The following is a 22103-nucleotide window of genomic DNA, read 5'->3' as shown; positions in this document are numbered from 1 at the left end:
CCAACACCAGAGCAATCTGCCCTGCTCAAGAGTGGCCAGAGTAAGTCAGTGTTTGAAGAATGTAAGATACATGTGCATGGGCATGTTTAGAAAACTGACAACAAGCTGCAGTTATGGCCTACCTGTAGAAGGCTGTAGGACCTTAAAGAAAATGTGCAAAAAGTGCTGCTTCATAATGAGTAGTTGGTGAAGACCTTGGACCATAGCACAAGAGAAAGGAAGTGAAGAGGCCATGAGAGATACTAAGTAGAACATTTACTTACAAGGAATCTCATCTCCAGGGGTGCTTCTGTTCCAGGCACAGGAAACTTGAAACTATGTGTTAAAGGTCCTGGGACCATGAAAAAAGAGAAATCTATGTGGATGCAAGAGGCCAACAAGTAAACAGTAGGAAACTTAACTACTTGGCAGAAAACAGCAGTAGCATCAAACACAGTTTGGGACATACAGATACCACAAAAAAATAAAGTTATGTATTTGACCAGTTATAGCATATTCAGTCTGATACAATTTCCCACCGCTTCAAGAAAGGTAAATTAAAATATGTACAAAATTACATTGTCAGCATAGGAAGGAATGATGGTTTTCATGTGGTATATTCCAGCACTGAGTGCATAAGCTTCTAAATTAATGAACTAAAAGCTTCTTGCCTTTTATTTGTGATGTCTCAAACACAAGAGAATTTGTGACTATATAAGGGTGTGTAGAGAAGAGATTGTGACTGACATTCTGCACAAAAATAAGCAGAGCAAAGATAGGCATGATTGTTCCAATAAACATCAGACAATTTTGCAATGCATATGCAAGTCTGAACTCTCTCCAATTTTCAAACAGCTATATAAAACCATCCCACTCAAAAGCTTTGGTATTTAGATTAGGATTGCTTACTTCTTTTTACATCATTGTCACTGTTTAACAACTAAATGGGACCCCCTAGGATAAAAAAGGTCAGACATCTTTTTGTAATGAATCAAAATTAAAAATATTTTATTGGTAATTTAGAATGTTTATACTGCTTGTAAACACAGAAGTTGCTATTTTAAGTGATCACAGAAAATGAAATATAGAATTATTTTACACAACTATACAGAACAATTTTTAAAAATCCTTTAAACATTATTTCAGTACATACAACATTCTCTTGCTAAGCCAGCTGTGTCTTGATTAAGAGCTGTTTGGGACACTCACAGCAGATGCTCCACAAGCATCAACTTTTGCATTTGATTCTCTGAGGCGTGGTACCAGTGTTTCAGTTCAGTTTAGGCAGAATTCAGAGCAGCTGGGGAGCTTAACTACTATCTGAAGGCCAAAGCACAGAGTTGTGGTGTAGTTTCTTACAAGTTGGGGTTTTTTTACCTTGAACCATTCTGTGTGAACTCTTCAGACCACTGGGACAGATGACTCCTAATTCTGTCCCACCACTCTGGGCAAGCACATTGAACTCCTATAAAGACGTCTGTGTCTCTGCAACTGTTCTGCTACCTGTGAGCCTATTTCAGGATTAGAGAGCATTGGACTGGATCTCTTGCCCCACAAGCTGATTTTACCCTCTTTTCCTATGTTTTCTAATCAACTACTTAAAAAAATGTATTTGGCTTTTTCTCTTTTTTTTTTCAAAGTAGCAAATGTCAGGTTTTTTAAAGAGCTTTGTTGGGCCACAATTCTGCTTGAACTGAATTGAATGGTTAAGTGTTTACTAACGTCAGTGAATGGAGGAACAAACGTACAGATGATTTCAGAAAACACCTGTGTGGAGCATTAAGAGGTTTAATCTTAGAACTGTGTAAGAACAGAGTTTTGAAATGTTTTATTACAAGAAATAAAAGCTTCAATAAAAATACTGCTTTGAATAATACTGAAAAAATGACAAAGAGTGTATTAATATTTATATATGAACCCAAAAAGGGGGCAGTATATATGGTCGTTATTTGAAAAACCTAAATATCTGACTTAGCAGGACTTAACAAAGAATTAGTCCAGGAAAAAATGAAACTATGTTACACGGTTGCCAATACAACAGCTATATTTTAAATAAAAATAACAGTAATATACATGTACAATATTGTAATGATATAACTTGATGAAAATAACACTGATCAGTATCAAATCTAGGATTTCACTTACTATCCATCCTTAACAGATGAAACGCATTTCACAGAAATAGATGCAGGTAGGGTGACATGAAGTGATATTCATGGCTTACTGTGAGAAAGTTACCATGAAAATTAAGGCAAAAATCTAAAGAAGGAAACCTAAAATAGATTTATATTTATAAAAGTTCAGCATTATAGCAGCTGAGTGGATGTGCTGCAGCAAGATGGCAACAGCAACCTTATGGTACATACCACACACACTTGCACACACTCTCACACACAAACACACTCGTGCCCATGCTCAAATGCATGTGCAGGGGTCCTCCTCAGCTTGATTATACAAGCATTCACTTACCAGCTTTTGATGGGGGCAACACCAGGAATGGGGCTCACCATCCTGTTTTTACAGCTGTCTGCAAGGTAGCTGTAGCTACCTAAAGTCAGAAACCCATCTAACATCAGCTGGACATTTTAATGGAAGCTGTTTTCATCCTGAGCACAGTTAAGGCACTTTAGTAAAAAATCTGAAGTTTATCAAGACTGGAAAAAAGGGTAAAAATCCTTACATGTGAGATCTGGAAATTTAAAATAAAAAAATTCCTGAGTTTTGATAAATAATTTTATTATAATAAAATACCAAGCCTATTGAAAACATGTCTTTTATAAAAGCATGTTATATGACAATTTTTCTTGAAAAACTCATGCCTTAGTGCATGAAATATGTTAATAAGTCTTTGGGGACATCTGTAACAAATTAATAGGAAATGAAAAGTCAAAGAATGACCTGTCATGTATATACAAAACATGCATTGCTCCCGGCAACACACATCGTGTTTACTACAGGCATCTTTATCTTCTTCTGTTCTTGCAGGGTCCTGCCCATATCTTAATACTTTACAATTAATTACATTTCACTAAACTATTTACAGAAGCAGAAACTAATCACACATCTTCTTACGCCCGTAAATATAGAACTACAGAAGTAGAATATATTTTAAAACAGTATGAAGATGGGTATGCTACATAGTACTGTTCTCTATAAGTACAGTTCATGAATTATTTTCTTTATGAAGATTTAAATCTAAATGAAGATATAAGTTCGAATTCTCTCTTTTTACCTTGGTTACATTTTTTTCCACCCACTACATCTAAAAAGTGTTGCCCCAAGACAGTATTTGGATTGCAAAAACAGTTGTAAATTGACACAAAAATATCTCCAGTAAAGAATGGCTCTGGAATGCCCACTTTTTACACAGGATACAATTAATAAAAATAGCCGAAATAATAGCTGTTGTCTGTATGTTTCTTCTAGTATAAATTTTTTGCTTTTGGTGTGTTTTTCTCTCCTTTGCTATCAGTAAACACAAATACTCATACCCAAAGTGCTGCCAAATGCACTGAAGACACACAGTAGCTAAAGAAAGGAATTTATAGAGGCCTCGGGAGGTTCCTTCTGACAGTAATAGGTAAAAACAATCATCAAAGTAAAATGCACATTTGGCTTTACTGCATCCTTTAATATTTTCAGTAGCTACCTCTATAATACACCTGATAAAAATTCTACTTTTTAACATTTAGACTTCTATTACAAGTATTTCATGTTTTATTTTAAAAAACTCACAATAGTGATGGTGATTAATTTGCTTTATAAAAGATAATACATTGAGTTATATATAATAATGGCTTTGATCCAATTAACTTGATATTATGCAGCTTAATAATTACTGTGACTTCAGTTCCTACAACTGTTACAGAGAATACAAATGATTGCTTAATGTACAGGAAGTGGGGATCATTTGGAAGTGCTGATTCAGAAGTATTCAAGTGCTAACAATGACTTGTTCTTTCTATGCTTTTCTTCATGTTCTATAAATGATGATTTCATAAATGTCCGTGATTTTCAATGTGACACAGTTTTAGGGCAATTTTTTTTTAATGTGCAAATACAAAACTAGATTTTCTGGATGTTACCATCTTGTTAAAAGTAATTGCCACTTCTACTTAAAAAGGCACCAGCATTAATGTACGAGAATATACCTTTTATGCTTGTTTTACGAAGAGCTGTACTTGTTACTGGAGCGGAAATTATCATATCCGTGATCATTAGCTTTGAACTTTAAACAGGACTGCCTTTCCTCCAGGGACAACAGATCTTTGGATTGGCACCAGCAACACAAGCATGACTGTTAAAATAAAAGAAATAAACATTTTTCATCACTCTGTTTTTGCACACGTGGCAAAATGCACTGAAAAGCTGCCCTTTCTCAGGGGTAGTGTAGGAAATGGCAAATGTGCAAGCTGCTGTACTGGGATTAGAACATGAAGCACAGAAATGGGGTTCAACTCTGAGCTGCTCAAATGGCCCCATTAGCAACCTTACTGCTGGAGTAAAGGAAGAGTTATACTGAGTAGTTATATAGAGTAACAGCCACAAACATACCCCTTCAAATATGGTCTGCAATTCTAAAAGCATCTGAAAATAAAATTAAGATTCCTTGTCGTCCTTTCTCTGATAATCATTCTTGGGAAAAAAAAAATTATCTATGCTTTCTAAGCAAGATGCTGCTATTTAGTTCATTGCTCTGAAGTGCAAAAAAGAAGTTAGAAGAAGGGTGAAAACCTACCTACAATTTATACATTTACTAGATGTACTGCAGACCTTTTTCTCATGTCTGGCCTTTGGGTGCTGGAAGTGCCTTCCTCACACCCACTTACTTCCATGCTCAGGATGCTGGAGAACTCTTATGTGCTCTCAGCTCCAGTGACTCTTTCAGAGAGCCAGCAGCATAGACAGGGAAGACAAGACCAACACTAAAACCTCTGCAACCTGTGCTGGCACAATTATGTGGGAAATACATTAACACTACTAGATGTAGAGCTGACTGGCTTCTGACAGAAAGATTTTTTTCATCTTGCTAGTAAAGAATTTAAACAGCCAGGCAATAACCCTAGCTGTGGGCAGTGGTTAAATGCTTGGCAAGAAAAAAAAAAATCTAACAATTTGCCATAGGCAATGTAAGGACTCCGATACAGTGTCTGAAGATAGTAAGGGTTCACAAAAGAAGCCCAAATCTTCATATTTTCCAAGCAGACATGAAGGCTGAAGGACTGATGGGTTGCAAACCATACACGATCCAGAGCCTGAAATCCTGTGTGGAGAATTAGTGCCCTGCTCTATTCACTCAGATCAAGCCAGAACCACAAACAGGTCTGTCTCATCAAATGGAAAGGGACAAGTACAGATTTGCACCCTCTGCCTTTCATGGCTGATTGAAGTACTCAGCCAGGATGAGGGAGCCCAGGGTCAGCACCCTCCCTGTCAGGATGCAGAGGATATGGCTACGTGAATCTCTGCAGCACAGTCCGAGTCTGCTTTGTCAGTGCTCTGGAAGTAGCTGGGTGCCAGCTTCAGTCAGGAAGTGATGTAGCACTGATTAGCATGGTCCCCAGAGGGTTTATTGTACACTCTGCTCTTTTGCTTTCTCTTTTTATTCCCATCAAACCTTAGTTCCTTCCTACGGAACTTCAGCAGGAGAGGGAGAGAACTTTTACCATAACCCAATTAAAACTTAAAGTAAAATTTAATGATTGTTTAAAACACTTTGTGCATGTTAAGGAAAGAATTTTACTACTGACATCATCTTTTAACCAGAGGAGCAACTCCCAGCAGCTACTTACCTTAAAGCAGTTCTGGAATCTTTTGCTCACCAAATACAGAGCTATTGGATTGATGCAGGAGTTCAGTGAAGCCATGTTAATACCGATGTAGTCCATCACGAGAAAAAAGCTGTGTGGAAATCAGTGAGACATTTCTCATTCGCTTTGAAAAGGTTTAGTAAAGGTTTACAACTACAGAAATTGAACTTGGTTTCACTTAATCAAATCTAGCTATCAAATGTGATAGTAATTTGGCTTAAACTTTTTAATGAGGATTAACTCATGCAGGTAACAGTCACACTCAACAAAAAAGTCTGAATTAGAAGACCTTTCTCGTGAAAGTAATTTCAGGAGATCCAACAATCTTAACTTTTGGAAGAAGATGTTCACAAGGTCTTTTTGCACAAATTGAATCCTAGATGCTCTGTTGAAAGGGAAAATAGGGACAGAAGTCCCCTTTCTATTTTCATAGCACCACATGGCAGAAGAATAGGCCCAAAAAGGATCACAAGGAAGATGGGGAAAAGAAAGGGAATTCCTCACAATTTTCTTTCTTTGCCATTGGAGTAAAACCAGAGGGTCCCAGAGAAACAAGCAGGGACAACTCAAGACATACATATTAAGCTAGTTCAACTGGAAATCCAAATATGCTTATGGAGAATGCCCACAATATACAGACAGTTTATTTTTGCATCCTCACCTTAAAAGTTCACATCTGTTGGGGTCCTTCTGATCATAAATAGTGAGTTTCAAGATTCTGCTTAAGTGAAGCGGGAGCCAACACAAGGCAAAAACAAGTACCAGACAGAACACAGTTTTGGCCACCTCACGTCTCTGAGAAAGAAAATTGGACAAAAGATGTTACAGTTTCCCTCTCTCTCTGGATTGTTGTTGTCTTCTAATGTTTAATAAACAAGATAAAAAAAGCTTATCAGAATAGGAGTTAGGAAAACATCAAATAGCTTATATTCTTCGAATATGTGCTTGATATTTTCAATTGTTTTAGATGTCTCTCACTGATTCGATGTCTCTTATTTCAAGAAGTATGAGTAATAATAATATGAAAAAACAAGGTCATGAAAACATTAATTTAAACAATAATTTAAATTAAAATTAAGAACATATTTGTCTCCCCGATCACTTTCAAATACCAGCTTGTTTTCAATTGCATTTCCTTGTGCTTTGATCTTATTTTAAATGCCTGAAGAGATTCCAATTACAGCTCTAACCAGGTAAGAGGAAAGGAGCACAAATATACATTATAGGACAAACACAGTTTAATTCTAATGACGTCTGATGTTTGTGTCTGGGGCACTAGCACCTAGGAATGTATGCTGGAATATATTTTGTTCTGCTAACATACACTGCTAACCTCACTAGGGTTCAGCAAGAACTTGCTTCAAAATAATTAACAGTTTTATAGCACCACCTTCTAGACTAGAGCAAGACTTCAGTTTACATTATAAAATAGCCAACTCTCATTATAGCAGAGAAGAAATGATACCTATAAAACCTGAAACATTAAAACCAAACAAAAAAGAAACAATTTTGTGATTTTCAGTTAAAATCTTAGGTTCCTTGGGGCTCTAATATACATATGTATGAGTTCAGCAGCACCACTGCTAGGAAAGTTCTCTTTGCTTAATCCTGAACTCACACAAGGAGAGAACAAGATGGCAGGAAAATCAATAAAGTTATTAGTTAGCCTATCTATAGTTAGAGAGTGGACAGGGATAAATTTTTACCTGTTTTAAGTGATCATTTAAAGCAATCTGCATCCCACTTTTCTTTCGTAACATCTCACAAGTCATGAGAGTATAGAAAAATGCTGTGATAGCCAGTGGCAAACAGAAGTAAAAGCTGAACAGCCACCAGTCTTTAGCTTGCTTGTAAAACTGTAAAGAAAAAAGCAAAGCAAAAAATATGGTTAGGAATTAAATGCTGAGCATTTTGCTAAGTGTGCTGTAACTAATTGGTCAGTCTGTTCTGGAAAGCATTTTTGTAAGGTGTACATTACAGGTGAGAAAACAGCACAAGACAGCAGTACATTCAAAGCCCACAAAAAGTCAGACTTCTGAATGCTTTTCCTTCAACCAGTATGCTTCAGAAATATCAGTATTTCATTTGAACATTATATTCACCTACATGTCACATACACCTGTGCACATTACAATCCACACAACACTGCAAAGATCCGAGGAACTCTTCCAGAGATTTTATAAATGTTAGTGACTTACCATCATAAAGGGTGTTTTCTGTGTGGGGTGGAGCAAGCAGATTCTAAGATACCTTCCTCTGTACTCCATCGTAATCATGTCAAATGCAATAGCTTCTGGAACAGCCAGGATCACTGATATGACCCAGATCAGGACAATTTCCACAGCAGTCCACTTTGGCACTCCAATTCCTTTAATGCGACTCCAAGAAGCAACTGCTCGGTACCTGAAACAACAGCACACATTTACAAATTCAAAATACGAGAAAACTCACCCAGTCTAACTGGCTTAAATTCATCTTATTTGCATTGTATCAGCTGAGTGGAAAGGTGAATTTGAGCCAAGGCTGGTACAAAAAACAAATCAGAGGCTTAAATGAAAAATCAGTCTCACCTGTCTATACTGAGGGCACACAAGCTCAGCACTGTGATGCCCACCGATGCCTTTTGAATGAAGGGCACTAATTTGCACATTTCAACACCAAAGGGCCAGTCCTCTGCAAGTAGCTGTGAAAAGAAAAAAAAAAATCATTCCCAGTCCTGAAACATGGAGTTCTGTCTTGACTGTTTTCCTTTTCCACCAGGTTTTGCCCTATAAAGACAGGCTGAATGGGGTTTCTCAGACTGGAGAAGGCACTGGAGAGACCCTGTAGCAACTTTTCAGTACCTAAAGGGGGCCTGAAAGAAGGCTGAAGTGGGACTTTTTACAGGGGCATTTAGTCATAGAACAAAGGGGGAATGGCTTTAAACTGAGAAATTGTGAATTCCCCACCTCTGGAAGTGTTCCAGGCCAGGTTGGACAGGGCACTGAGCAACCTGGTCCACTGAAAGATGTCCCTGCCCATGCCATGCCATGGAGGTTGGAACCAGACAACCTCTAAAATTCAAGTCAAACCATTGTATGATTCTATGCAAAACTTAGTCAAGATGAACCTTTTCACAAGGTTTCACACCCTGAGGTGTGGGTCCTAAAAACTAGAGAGTAGCAGAGGCACTCCCTGGTGGGTCAAGGGTATCACTTAAGTCTTAGTCTTGCCTCCTTAAGCTCTGCAAACTCCAGTCCTTTTACTTTTAACTTCATCACCCCAGTGTTTATGGGAAAAAATGACAGAGCAGGCGAGAATCTTCCTCATCTTTGAATTGTCTTTATTTGCCTTGAGTGTTCATTGCTTTTCTTACATGTTTCAAATAGCACCCTTTATGAGAAGTACAGAAAATTACTTGAGGAGGCTGATCAGAACAGGGACAAAGCCAGTAGGTGCATATCTGGCATGTGGTTTATTTGTAGCTTAGTGTCTAGGCTCCAACAGCTGAGAAGTCAGGCAACACTGGAGAGAAATGTATCCCCCAGTTTTTAGCTGACCATCTGATAACAAATTAAAGGACCTGCTGGACGCTCAAGGAGCATAGGCAGATAGTTTGATCTAAATGTTTTGCAGCAGGTAAAAACATCAGATGAATCCCTCACTAATGGTCTTTATTGATCAGTTTACCAACCTTCTGTAGTACCAAAAGGACTATCTACACCTTCAGCACACCTCTAAGAACTAAGAAACAGAGAAAACAGCACTATTCATTTCAGGTTGGCTCACTTACACTTTGCATCATACACTTTAATGGAAATTTGGTTACATCCCCAGTTGCACATTTTATCTGATTTAGGGGAAAAGATTAACTAGACACAAAAAGCACCTTCCTCACAGCTGATTCTGTGAACTGACAAACGTCTGTATCCTCAGTTTAGCAACATTTAGCCTTTGAACTCTGCTGTGAGCTTCTTTGATGGTCAAATATACCAGAGCAGCAGTCAAATCTTCCAGTTTTCATTAAAACAACATTCTCCACAACAAGGATTGTGCCAAGAAATAGACGCAATTGTTATATAGAAGAGTAAACTTTTGAAGTTTCTGCAATTAGTTAGATTATCTAAGCCCATCTCTGTTTTTCATAACTTTCTTCAAATTAGGTCTTTGCAATCTAATGCAGATACAGGGCTACAAAATGGAAAAGGAGAAGGAAGAATGAGAACTACCCAAAAGAGACTGGAAAATCTCCCTTGGCTTGGGTCTCTTCAAACAATTAATTTAAGAGGGTTGTAAAAATGGAAGAATAGCTCATCGTACTGCGTGGATGTTTCTTGGAACCTGAAAGGCTATGAAATCTCTAAGGAGGGTTCTGGACGGGCTGGATTGATAGGCCAAGGCCAAGGGTATGAGGTTCAGCAAGACTTGGGACACAATGGCCCCATGCAGTGCTACAGGCAGGAAGAGTGGTGGGGAAGTGGCTGGAAAGATCCTTCAGAAAAGAACCAGGGAGTGTTAGTGACACCTGGCTGAACACGAGCCATCAGTGTGCCCAGGTGGCCAAGAAGGCTAGTGGCATCCTGGCCTGGATCAGAAGGACCAGGGCAGTGATTGTCCCTGTATTTGGCACTGGTGACGCCACATCTCAAGTGCTGTGTCCAGTTCTGGGCCCCTCACTACAAGAAACACATTGAGGCTGAGGTGCTGGAGTCTGTCCAGAGAAGGGCAACAAAGCTGATGAAAGGTCTGGAGATTAAGTTGCATGAGGAGCAGCTGAGGGAGCTGGGATTGTTTAGTCTGGAGAAGAAGAGACCTTGTTCTCTACAACTGCCTGAAAGAAGGCTGTAATAAAGTGGGGGTTGGCTTATTCTCCAAGTAAGAAACAACAAGACAAGAGGAAATGGCCAAGTTGCACCAGAGAAGGTTTAGATTGGGTATTAGGAAAAATTTCCCTGAAAGGGCTGCCTGTCAGGCATTGGAACAGGCTGCTCAGGGAAGGGTTCAAAAGAAGATGTACATGTGGCTCTTGGGGACATGGTTTAGGGATGAACACAATAGTAGCAAGGTTGACAGTTGGACTTCATAATCTTAGATCTTTGCCAACCTTAACTATTCCATGATTCTATAACTGAAGGTAGGCACAGAGTTGCCTGCTCACATTGGTTTGGTTCAGCAAAGTCCTTCCGCAAACATACATGTCCATCTAAGGGTAACACACGGCTCATGAGAGTTTTTTGAAGAATCCTGATGTAATTTAAACATAATTTTATTTGCACACACAGGAAATTAAGAATACTTCGTGACCATGGGCTTCTGGGAATCTCTGTGAAATGTCTACCAGTATTTTCAGATACAAGGATACCTCCAAATATCTGCTTTAGTCCTGTGCTGTAATGGAATCTTTAAAAGAACAGCAGTACACAAACTGCAACATGGCCCAGCTATTTTTTCTATGACCTACTTAAGAGGACAATAAATATAATGACTCCGCAGAAATGAAGCAGAGGAATAAATTCTAAGGATTTATGTTTCTTGAGAATTTCATGGAAAGTAATAAAGCACAGGAAGTAGGGATGAGGCTGTAATAACCATACAGTATCTTTTGCTTATGTGATGTGGGAAAGTAACACAGTGGGTGAGTAAAGTATTTTCAGTAAAGCCTCTCCCTGAGACGACTTCTGAATTTCTGTAAGGGGATGACAGCAACAATCTACTATTAAAACTGTAATGTGAATAATTACATGTAGTCTAAATTTACACCCTACAGAATTGAATGACACCTGGAATAATTTATATCAATCAGGCAGTGAACATCCAGCCTTTCACATCTATTTGCCACAGGAATCAAGGACTGGGTAGCAAGTATATTGTATACTTATTTATGGTACCTGCTGTATATTGTACATGAGTGTATATTAGACTGGAGAGAACTCATTAAAAAAGCACTTTGAAGTAAAATATTCTTTTCTTTGTAACTGAAATGCAGAACTTTGGTCAAATCTGTATTGGCAGGATCTGTTGAAAGCTTTTATTTACATCTAGCTGGTGTGTAGACACTGTCTCTCTTCCCTAAAATCACAACAGTTCAGCCACATGTCATAGATTTCACTGAACTAATACTTATCCCTCAGGTGCAGACAGTCACACCTGTGCTCCAAACTGACTGGATTTGAGCCAGCTCCAGTTTGGGATTATAGAGGTGTGGCACACGACTGAATGCAGTCTACTGAGAGACAGGGTGCATTAGCTTTGGCTTATCATAACATAAAAACATTACTTTCATTCAGCCAGCTTATATCAGGGCAGAATGGACATGCAGCTGTCTGCACTGGATTGCAAAAACATGTGCTTTATGTCTTGCAGCTGATGTATTGTGAAATTTGAGTATTTTAATTCATGAGTCACAAGTTTCTCTATCACGGTATTGCAAATGGTTAATGATATGCTTTACACCAAAAGCTGAAAACATTAAGAAAGTAAAAGGAAGGAAAAAAAAGAATGTTTTGATTACTGAACTATGTTTCCTTGATGTTTTTGTTTGTTCTCTGTACTGCTATCCCCTTCAAATACAGCCCTGATGTACAGTGAAGATCCAACTTAAAGTATTTGAGAGCATCACCTTTGTGGACAATGGTCATGCTTGGTGAAATACAGATGTAGTCTATTGCAATTTGTATGAGTAAAATTATTCTCTTGTGAGTCACAATAGGGTAGCTGTAAGAAGATTGTCATTTTACAAATGACAAATGACTTGGAGCCATGAGAGGAGATACTGCCAAGTGGCAGCAAAGAGAAAAATAATGTTGTGTTTTCATAAGTAAGATGCCAAGAGTAGTCTACCACTGGCTGTATTCCGAGTGATCTTTCCAATGTTTTATAATCGCTTATTTTACACAGGCAAAGTTTTAATTGCTGAGCAGCAGAGATGTGTTTAAGATGAAATTGATCAAAAGGAAAGGGAAAACATTTCAGAATGAAGTGAAATCGTACTTGAAAGAACCAATACATCTGATGCATGCCTGAGCCAACACTTTCTCAGACCAGAAGATCTGAGCCTAAACTGAAGTGCAAGCTGCAGAGCTATGAAAGAAGCCTCAAGAGATGCTGTGACTCACAGACACACCTGTGAATCACAATTCCCACTCTGCTTCCTCTTAGTTGTGCAAGAACTGAAAGATGTTCTCAATCTGCTGCTGGACTGAGCCAGGCTGCGAGCACAGTGTGCTGCTCTAGGGTGCAGCTGCTGTGGTCCCCAGCCAGAAGGCTGATACCTGGCTCCAACCCACTGCTGCTCAGGGGCTGCAGTTGGGCAGGAAGAAGCAGCAAATTGTGCAAATATTCCCATCAGTGCTCAGTCCTGAGCAGTGAATCCATATGGGAAACACAGAGCAGGAATTCGTGCTTCTGCCAAGGCATGTGTTCACAGCAAGTCTCGTTCACAGGACATTGGACTTGATTTTCATCATTATAAACAGCAGGTACAACAGAAACCAGACATGCAGCTCTACACCTAATTAACACGCAACAGCTTTTCAATATATCACTGAAATCACTAGTCAATTTTCACCTGATTTTTTTTTTTTTTTTTAACAAAGGGAGGTCATGCAGATATTTTACAGGAGCAAGCATTTTTCAAAACAGAAAATTTGCCCAGGAAGTTAAGTTTATAAGTCAGACAACATTACCAACTTATTACTACTTAGCGATAATTATGTCAGGGTGAGGATCTCCCCTCTAGACATGAAAAGCTACCTGCTTTCAAGTGTAGCTAGGAATGCTTTCTTATCTATCAATGATATTTATGATCTATCCAATAAACAGTGTAAAATCTTAATATGAGCCATGCAATTACTTTCTTTTCTTGTGTCTTTATTATAACTTCTGCTAGAAACTTCATTTAAAAAAATTAAGATAAAGTAATTTTATACAGTCACCCTGAAAATGACAGAATGTGCTGTTGAAGTAAAAAAAAATTCTGCAAAAAATTCTTCCACAACTCCAGTGGATGCATAAACACAGGATAGACGAAAAAGCCAAAACAGGTCAAAACTTGCTTTGAAATTTGCCACGTCCATCTTTTATACATGTGAACATATACAAAACAAATGTAAGCATAATGAAAAAAACTACTTTCAATTTACAAATCTATGCTAGCATCATCACAACTTCATTTGGAGATTCACCATGAAAATTATGTATGTGTACTTTTAACAGCATTCAGACATTTCCACTACTCCATATACTTGACTTGAGAATGGACTGTTCCCATCTAAAGTTACCCCTCCCCATCACTGCCTGCAGAGTCCAGACAGATTCCTCCACGGGACAATTCAGATCTTTCTTAAGTGCCTATAACCTGTACTTGTTCACCATAAAGGTTCTTAAGTAAAACAGACTTCTAACTTAATATGGTCAGAAACTGATAAATTTCGTATAAGAAACTCTGAGATGAAGGTTGCAATACCTGAAGTAAGTGGTTCAGATCTTGAAAGAAAGGAAATAATGCATTTCTTCCAATGAAACAGCTACTACCTTTAACATCAGAAGAACCAGGCACCAAGAGTTCTAATAAAAATATTAGGATATAGTTCGAATAAAAATATTTTCTTTTTAAAGAGAAGCACCGCGATTAGAAAGTTATAAAAAGGTTGGCTTTATCATAATGCATGGCCTACGTGTACTTGCATTACTAGAGTCAGTAAGTTAATCAAAAATAAATTTCCATGAAAATCTTTTTCAGAGCCTATTTCAGAGAATAGCTGGATTAAAAAATGGGCCAATTTGTGTCTGCATGGTATACAGAATCCCTAATCTGGCCTTTCTTGCATTTCCAGTGCTTGATAACACTGTATTATGTTAACCATAATTTTAATATAATCCCTAAATTAAGTTAATGAAAATAAATTAGTGCCTACAAAGCTAGCCCTTGATTACTGACTTGGATAAAGACCAGATTTTTTTTCCTTCCCTTGAAATTTCTTCACTCTTCCATTGCGCTCTGAGAAAAAGAAACCTATGACAGTATTGCCAGGTAGATATCCTTCCTCAGACATTTGTTGGTAGTCAGACTTCAAAATGCCCCACAATAACGTGCAGAGCCTAGACTGCTCCTCTTGTTAAAAGTCCACTGGGCTATGACAATAAATTGAATTTAATATACAGGAATAAATATCACAAAATAAGAAAGAGGGATGTTGTTTGAGAGTATCAGAAGTGAAAGCACATTAGTATGTGATTTGATTATGGTTTTTTAAGCCTGTAAGAGGCAAAACTAGTGTAAGTTTGGAATTTCCAGTCCTGATGTTTTGGTGTCTTAGACATGGGTCTTAACAAGTCTATTTACTTGGGAAGGTCAGCACAAACTGTCCAGAACTGCAGACCTGTATTGTTAGGTGCACAAGCTGCCATTATCTTGTCTTCCAAAGTTTAAGTGCAGAGAAGGACATAAAAAGCTCACTAACCACCTACTCTATCCTTCTGCTTCTTAATTGCTGTTTGCGGCCTCAAATTAACAAGGATGTGCTTACTTAATCTGTTTAGTGGAGCAGCACAGGATCACCTGCACATCCAATTAGTAACAATTTTGCAAAGTATCTACAGTGCCAAACCATTACATACTGCAGAATGACTGTTTCAGACTCCTCTGCTTCCCATTCTGCAGCTCGGAGATCCAGGCAAAGGCAGAGCATTTACCAGGAGCCAGAATGCCAACAAGGTCTGCCAGGTTGTACATGCTGGTACTGAAAGCCCTTCAAGCCCTTATTTCCTAGCCAGTTTCCCGACTGTGTGACAGAGTCTGATATTTTCTATTGAACATATTGAATGATATTCAAATTTAGCAAGTGCAATGGACTAATTAGCTAGTATCTTATGCATTGGACTGCATTTGCCTCCCTATCCAGGTAACACCTGTTTTTCTTCAGATACCCTTGACTTAGGAGATGTCAATTTTCATTTGTGCACTTTTTCAGCTACTTATGTATTCACTTAAATAGCCACAGGGCACACCTTTTGCAGTTATTCCTTTCAATACCTAATAAAAAGCTTCTTCTAGTGCAGCTTTTGAATTGTTTTCTACGGGTCTGTCTGGAAAGCATTCACAGACACTTTCACACTTTCTAGGGCAAGTGTTGTGGAAAGAACTGCTGGCATTTTTATAAACATGAGAAATTCTCTCACACTGTTTCATGCAGCTGCCTTACTTGACAATGTAGTAGCAAATTCTGAATCTGGATCTGTTTCATGCAGTCTTAAATTGTTTCAAACTGCAAGTTACAATTGCTAAGTATATTTGATTTATTGAGGGAGCCTTTGCTTCTGGTATTGCTGAGTGATCAAAGCCAGGTTTTTATTGCATTACTATATGTATTCTCCCTGTTGCTCTGGAATGAAATGGGGTGCAGAGTTGATAAAAAGTTATCAACTCAAACTGCCCTCAAAATTTTGATTAAACAAACACAGTATCTAATAGTTGCATTTTCTTTTTTTTTAACTTGCATTTATTAAAAAATTCTGTCTTAAAATAGTAAATATTTCACTCATTATAAGGAATATTATAAAGTGATTATGGGCTCTTCAGTAAGATGAGTAGCAGTGAGGGAGACAGCACCTGAGAGGTATTGCACAGCTCCTAGCATTATCAATAGCACAATAAAAATCCCAGACTTGCAGCTGGTGTAATATTTATTGGTCAGCAGTCTGACCCTTTATTCCTCCTTCTCCAATCTACTCACAATGACACACTTGGTAGCATTCAATCAAGGTTAAGAACTGAGGTATATTACTGCATATTAACATTAATTTTGAAATGATCACTGACATTGCAGTCTTATATTCAGCAGCTGTTATTGATTTTATCTTTTTGATTTTTATGAGAACAGACGAAAAGAATTTTTTGTTCGATATATTTTTTTACAAAAAATATACAACTGCTTTTTAAAGCAGTTGTTTTGTTTTCTAAATTTCACCTTCATTTAAAAGAGCACACTTCTCTCACAAGAATTAAGAAAGTGTACAGTATAAAAACCACTGAAACTTCAATCTGAGAACTATCAGTAATCTAAATTAACTGGATCATGAATTTAACACAATGATGACATCCCTTGCTTCGTAATACTTGAATATTTTATAAAGACAAAAGGAGGAGATTATCTCATCTCAGCAGCTTCTGGGATAATTATTATGGATTCAAAGTCTTTCCCTTCAACGTGACTTTCTAAAAGCACAAGTGACAACCCCTAGTTGACAATCATGCATACAAAGTGAAGAGAAGGTGATAGATGAAGACCCTTCTGTTCACTTTATGAAGTCCCTGATGGGCGCTCAGGGATCCAGACTGTAAACTTTCAAAGCAGAAGAAACTCTATCAATTCCATTTCACCTTCAAAGAGTGCAAGATTACAACTAGAAGCTGGATTCAACTGCCCAACAAATTCCTCAGGACAAATGGATTGCACAAGCCGGGCAGAGAAGGCAGAGCAAGTCGCTCCATGGCAAGTCTTATCAAGTCAAAGCACTGACTACAGAAGGTGTAAGAGGAGCAGGTGTGGCTCGTTCCCTGTCGGCTGCCCGTGCTGCAACACCAGAGGGTGAGAGGGTTCACGTCTCAGGCAAGCAAGTGCCTCCCAGCCAAGAGATGTACAGAACCGCTCAGCTGGGCGATCTTGGTTCCTCCTAGAAAAGCGCCCGTGCCAAAGGGACTGTACAGACCCGTGTAGAGTATCCCGACTAAGCTTTCCACAGCTGAGCACACGGGACCAAGTGGTACCCACAGGAGAAGCTCTTCTGTGCATCCCCTCCATTCCTCGACCAGCCCACTGAACATTAATCTGTTGCATTTACTCCCTTTACCCCCTGACAGCACCTGCTTCCAGGTGATTTTCAGAGCTTGGCCACCCCCGGTCTGCCCCATTCCAGCCTGCAAGGCTGAGACGGACGGGACTGGGGCACACAGAGGGTGCTATCCGGACCACATCTGACAGGAATACCACCCTCGGGAGGGTTCTGTCGTGGGGTGAAGCCCACGGGTGTGTCCCAGCCGGGAGGGGACGGGCATCGGGGCCCGGCAAGGAGCACCGAGGGGTGACCGTCCCACCGCCGCTCCCCAATCCACCCCCGGCCCCCTCACCTTGTACACGTTAATGGGGATGTCGATGATGATGTGGAGCAGGTCGCCCAAGGCCAGGCTGGCGATGAGAATGTTGGGGCCGTTCCTCATGCACTTGTTCTTGTAGATGATCCGCAGCAGCGTGGAGTTGCCGATGATGCCCAGGACGAAGACCAGGCAGGACACCACCGTGTTGATGTACTTGAAAGTCTCCTTGATCTCGGTCTGCCCGGTGCACATGGGGGGCGATGCGGGGCGCGGCCGTCCCCCCGCAGCCCCCGCGGTCCCCGGGCCCCTGGGCGGCGCGGCCGGGCGGCTCTCGTTCTGCTCGGGGCCGCGCAGCGCGGGGGTCGGGCCCGCCCGGAGCGGGGACCCGCCGTCCTCGGCAGCGGCGCGGCAGCTGAGGAGCAGCAGCAGGAGGAGGAGGAGGGCGGGCATGGCTGTGCGGCACGGCACGGCACGGCACGGCAGAGTGCCCCGGTAGCGCCGACCTGCGCGGAGAGAGGGACAGGGCGTCAGCGCTGCGGGGACACCGCGCCCGCCACCCGCTGCCCCGGGGCGCCGCCTGTCCCGGGCGCTCAGCCGGCAGAGCAGCGCCGGGCGAGAACCTGCGGCCGCCTGCCCCCTCCGGCCGAACCCGCTCCTCTCCCCTCACCGAGCCGAGCGGAGCCGAGCCGATCCCCCCGCTGGCTGCGGCTCCGCTGCTGTGGCTCCGCTGCTGTGGCTCCGCTGCTGTGGCTCCGCTGCTGTGGCTCCGCTGGCTGTGGCTCCCGCCCCGGTGTGTCCCGCCCGGGCCGGCCGGCGATGGGCGCTCCGCTCGGGAGGGAAGGCGGCAGGACGGACGGGCGCTTGCGGCACAGCCCCGTGGCCAAAGTCGCGCCGGCGGCGCAGGGCCCCCCCCTTTTCTAAAACATTGGAGCGCATCTGGCCCATCAGTCACAGGCAGACCCCACCCGCGTCCCCCGCCCCCAGCGCAGCCCGGGCCGGCCCCCGGAGCCTCCCGCCCATCCCCGCTGGCAGCGGCTCCCCCGGCCCCGGAGCCTCCCGCCCGTCCCCGCTGGCAGCGGCTCCCCCGGCCCCAGCGCTCCCCACCTCGGTACCCGCCGGGCCCAGTGCCCTGCCACCTCCCCTGCTCTTGTACCGGGCTGACTCGGCAGCCTCAAGAAGCAGACTCTGGGGGCTTTGAATCAATTTTCCAGGGGGGTTGTTACAAGAGGGATGAGCTTTGCTGGAAGACAGTTGGGAAGCGGAGGGCACCTCCCCGCTGTCCTGCCCGGGGCTCGCTCCCAGTGGCCGGGATTCTCCCGCTGCAGGAACTCGGGTGCACAGCCCAAGGGGCGCACCCGCTGCAGGAGCTGCCTGGACAACGAGTCTGGTGACACGCTTTAAAGCGCTTCAAAAACCTTTCTCACATCAGAGCCAGTGTTTTGACTGCTCTGAAGTCGCAGTTGGTTATCCGGGTGGTGGCCGCTTTGGGCAGACTAAGCAGGGCGTCTGATCTCAGTGAACTCGTTCACCCTTCAGTGGAGCGTGAGGAAAGGAGAAAAGAGATTTGTACTGGATTTTCTGGAGACTAAGAACAGCCTCCGAAGGTTGGAGACAATTGCACGTCTAAATAAAGAGAGTTGAATTTAAAGGTGTCTTTCAGCATCTCTGTGTACGTCTCCCTGATGTTCTTTTTTCTTAAATCATTCTGGACACTAAATCTTGAATATACACATGCTTTGTTACAGAAGCAACCTGCTCACCTACATTATTGACATACCCGTATGGGAAAACACTGAAAAGCACACGCTTTTTATTCAAAAATTGGCCATCTGATTTATCTAATCTTTCCAGTATCTCCTGCTAACATCCCCTTGTGCTACTGGAGCAGGCAGCCTTTTCTTGTCCTCGTTTAACTTCCTTTTCACGTCCCCATCTTTGGTTAAAAGACTTCTCTATTTAACACCTTTCTCATTCAATCATTCTTGATCAATTTCCTCATTTACGTCACAGTGATTCCCCCCCCCCCCCCCCCCCCATTTTAAATTACAGTATTTGTGGAATGAAGCCATTAAAGTCACTTCTCAACTGTACAAGGGTACCTGGAGGCTGATTGTGCTCCAGCTGGAAGACTGATCTTTCCGAGTTCAGGCTTTTCAAGACTGTGTTGTGCAACGTGATTCATTTTTAAACACCATGGCTGATTCTTCTCCCAAAGATGAAAGTATGAACATTGAATTCTATATAATATTCTGAGCCCTGGGGATTTAAACAGCCTTTTCAGTTTTCAGGTTTGCATTTTCTCAATTTCCAATTCAGCAGTCGAAGTGAACAATGTTTTGCTAAATGCAATATTGATTTAGAAATTCTTGCCCATTAACACAGCATTAACTTTAATCTCAAAATGCTTTTTTGCTTGCAAGGTTCCAGCTCAAAGGCTTTTATGCTGATCCAGACAATCAAGAAATATATCATGACAAACATATCAGTGAGATATATTTGGTAGCATTTTTTTAATCACAACCCCATAAGATGTTTGCTACTAGTGGCATCTCCATTGCTGCCACTTACTTCAGCTCCAGAAGTTTTAGTAACAGCAATTTAATTTTTTGAAATGTTTAATGTTAGTATATATAAACTTAGTATATACAGAACTTTGGGCAGATGCTGGTACCCAAAGCACATTGCTCTTTAATATTGCACAAAATGAGTCTATGTGACAAAGCATCTAAGCTCCTTCTAGCTTCAACTAGCTGAATTTATCACCCTTTTTAGCTTTTTAGTTTCTAGTATTTTTTCAGATATTTGAGGAATTAAACCCAGCATATACTGTGGAATAAGTCTGCTTTAATTAATGAAAATTAAAGGAAAACAGTTTCACATAAATTTATGTGAAGATTAAGATAATACTGTATTAAGTACCAAGACCATATCAGATATCCTGGCAAATTAACTGTAATTTGAATGAAGATCAACTAGCAAGGCTAATTTAGACTGCGACAAGAGAAAAACATCTGTAAATATAATAAACTTGTGCCCTTTAAATGGCCTCTGCTAATTAAGCTATGAAAGAAATTCCTTACTGAACTGTATAGAATACATTACATACATTACATAAGATTATGTAAGCTGCTGCTAATGTGTCTGGCTTTTTTTTTTTTTTTTTTTTTTTTTTTTTTTTTTTTTTTTTTTTTTTTCCCCTTGGAAAGCAGAAATACTCCTTGTTCTATGGAAAGTTCACTTTTGTACAAAACAGGGAAAGCTGGACCCTCCAGACTGCCTGTTACTCATTTTATTGTATTCTGCACTTCCACTGCATTTCATCCCATCAGATATTAACAATTATATGAATTAGCCAGTCACTGTTTTAATTATAAGTCAGATACAACATTTCTATCAACGACTGATAATGTTCGGACTTTTTTTTTTTCCTTCTAATTTGGAATACCATTTACAAAGTAAAAAGACTGGATAACTTGTAATCATCACCAGGATGATTTTTAACAAAAGAAAGACTTTAAGTCTATTATGTTACATGTAATATAAATCATGAGAAGTGGTCACAATTATGGCATCAAAAAGTCCTTTAATTAACAAGCTTATGAGACACACTGTGGGATTGTATATTTTAATTCATATAATACTTTATTGAATCAATGACAATTTTGTTATGAGTTTGCAGGTACTTTTGCAAATGCCATTAACTTTCTGCTTATGTTGTTCAGCAGCTAAAGCAGCCTCAGAAGTCTGCCCCATCAGGCCTGCTTTTCTTTTTATTGAGTCTGGTGGAAATTTGCCCACTAACTGGGGCAAGTCTGGGATGAATAGAAAGAATAGCTGTCTCAGTGTGAGCCACTCATTAGATGCATGAGTTGAATTAAAGTCAGAAAATAGTCCTCTGTGTTACAGAAGTTACTATAGAAACATTACCAATGGCAATTTTGAAAGAATAAAAGTACTTTGAGAAATTGAGATATTAGGATATTGCAGTTTTGTAATTGCATATGTTCATGTACTGGGCAGATGGTAAAGAAGAATTATCTGTCTCTTTTTTTTTTTTCTTCGTCTAAACTTATGCAAAAATATGGAATTCTTTTTAGTATGATGTATAGCTACATTTTGTCTTTTTCTACAAAGCAGCAACTTCCATAAATAATAGTGTTGTCTGCCAATTGCAGTGTATTGACATTATACCTAATGTATTTTATCATAAAAAGTTGCAGTAAAACCCAACCAGTAGATAG

At 40.4% G+C, this 22103-nt stretch overlaps 1 protein-coding gene across 2 annotated transcripts; it reads right to left on the bottom strand.

Moving 5' to 3' along the window:
• Positions 1-957: 957 nt before the first annotated feature.
• Positions 958-18312, bottom strand: EDNRB (endothelin receptor type B; the record flags this gene model as incomplete). Of its 2 annotated transcripts, XM_083855916.1 has the most annotated exons (8): positions 958-2668; positions 4131-4276; positions 5772-5880; positions 6451-6584; positions 7496-7645; positions 7988-8192; positions 8360-8472; positions 17896-18312. In XM_083855916.1, the coding sequence occupies 7 exons, from the start codon at positions 18310-18312 to the stop codon at positions 4145-4147; spliced, it is 1260 nt and encodes a 419-aa protein (XP_083712042.1). In that variant the 3' UTR covers positions 958-2668; positions 4131-4144. The 2 variants fall into 2 exon arrangements, with proteins under 2 accessions (XP_083712042.1, XP_083712041.1); XM_083855915.1 differs by having other exon boundaries at positions 958-4276.
• Between the last annotated feature and the right edge of the window lie 3791 nt (positions 18313-22103).

Source organism: Zosterops lateralis (genome assembly GCF_965231275.1).
Source record: "Zosterops lateralis genome assembly, chromosome: 2".
NCBI classification, from domain to species: Eukaryota; Metazoa; Chordata; class Aves; order Passeriformes; family Zosteropidae; genus Zosterops; species Zosterops lateralis.
This window is presented reverse-complemented; position numbering and strand designations above follow the sequence as displayed.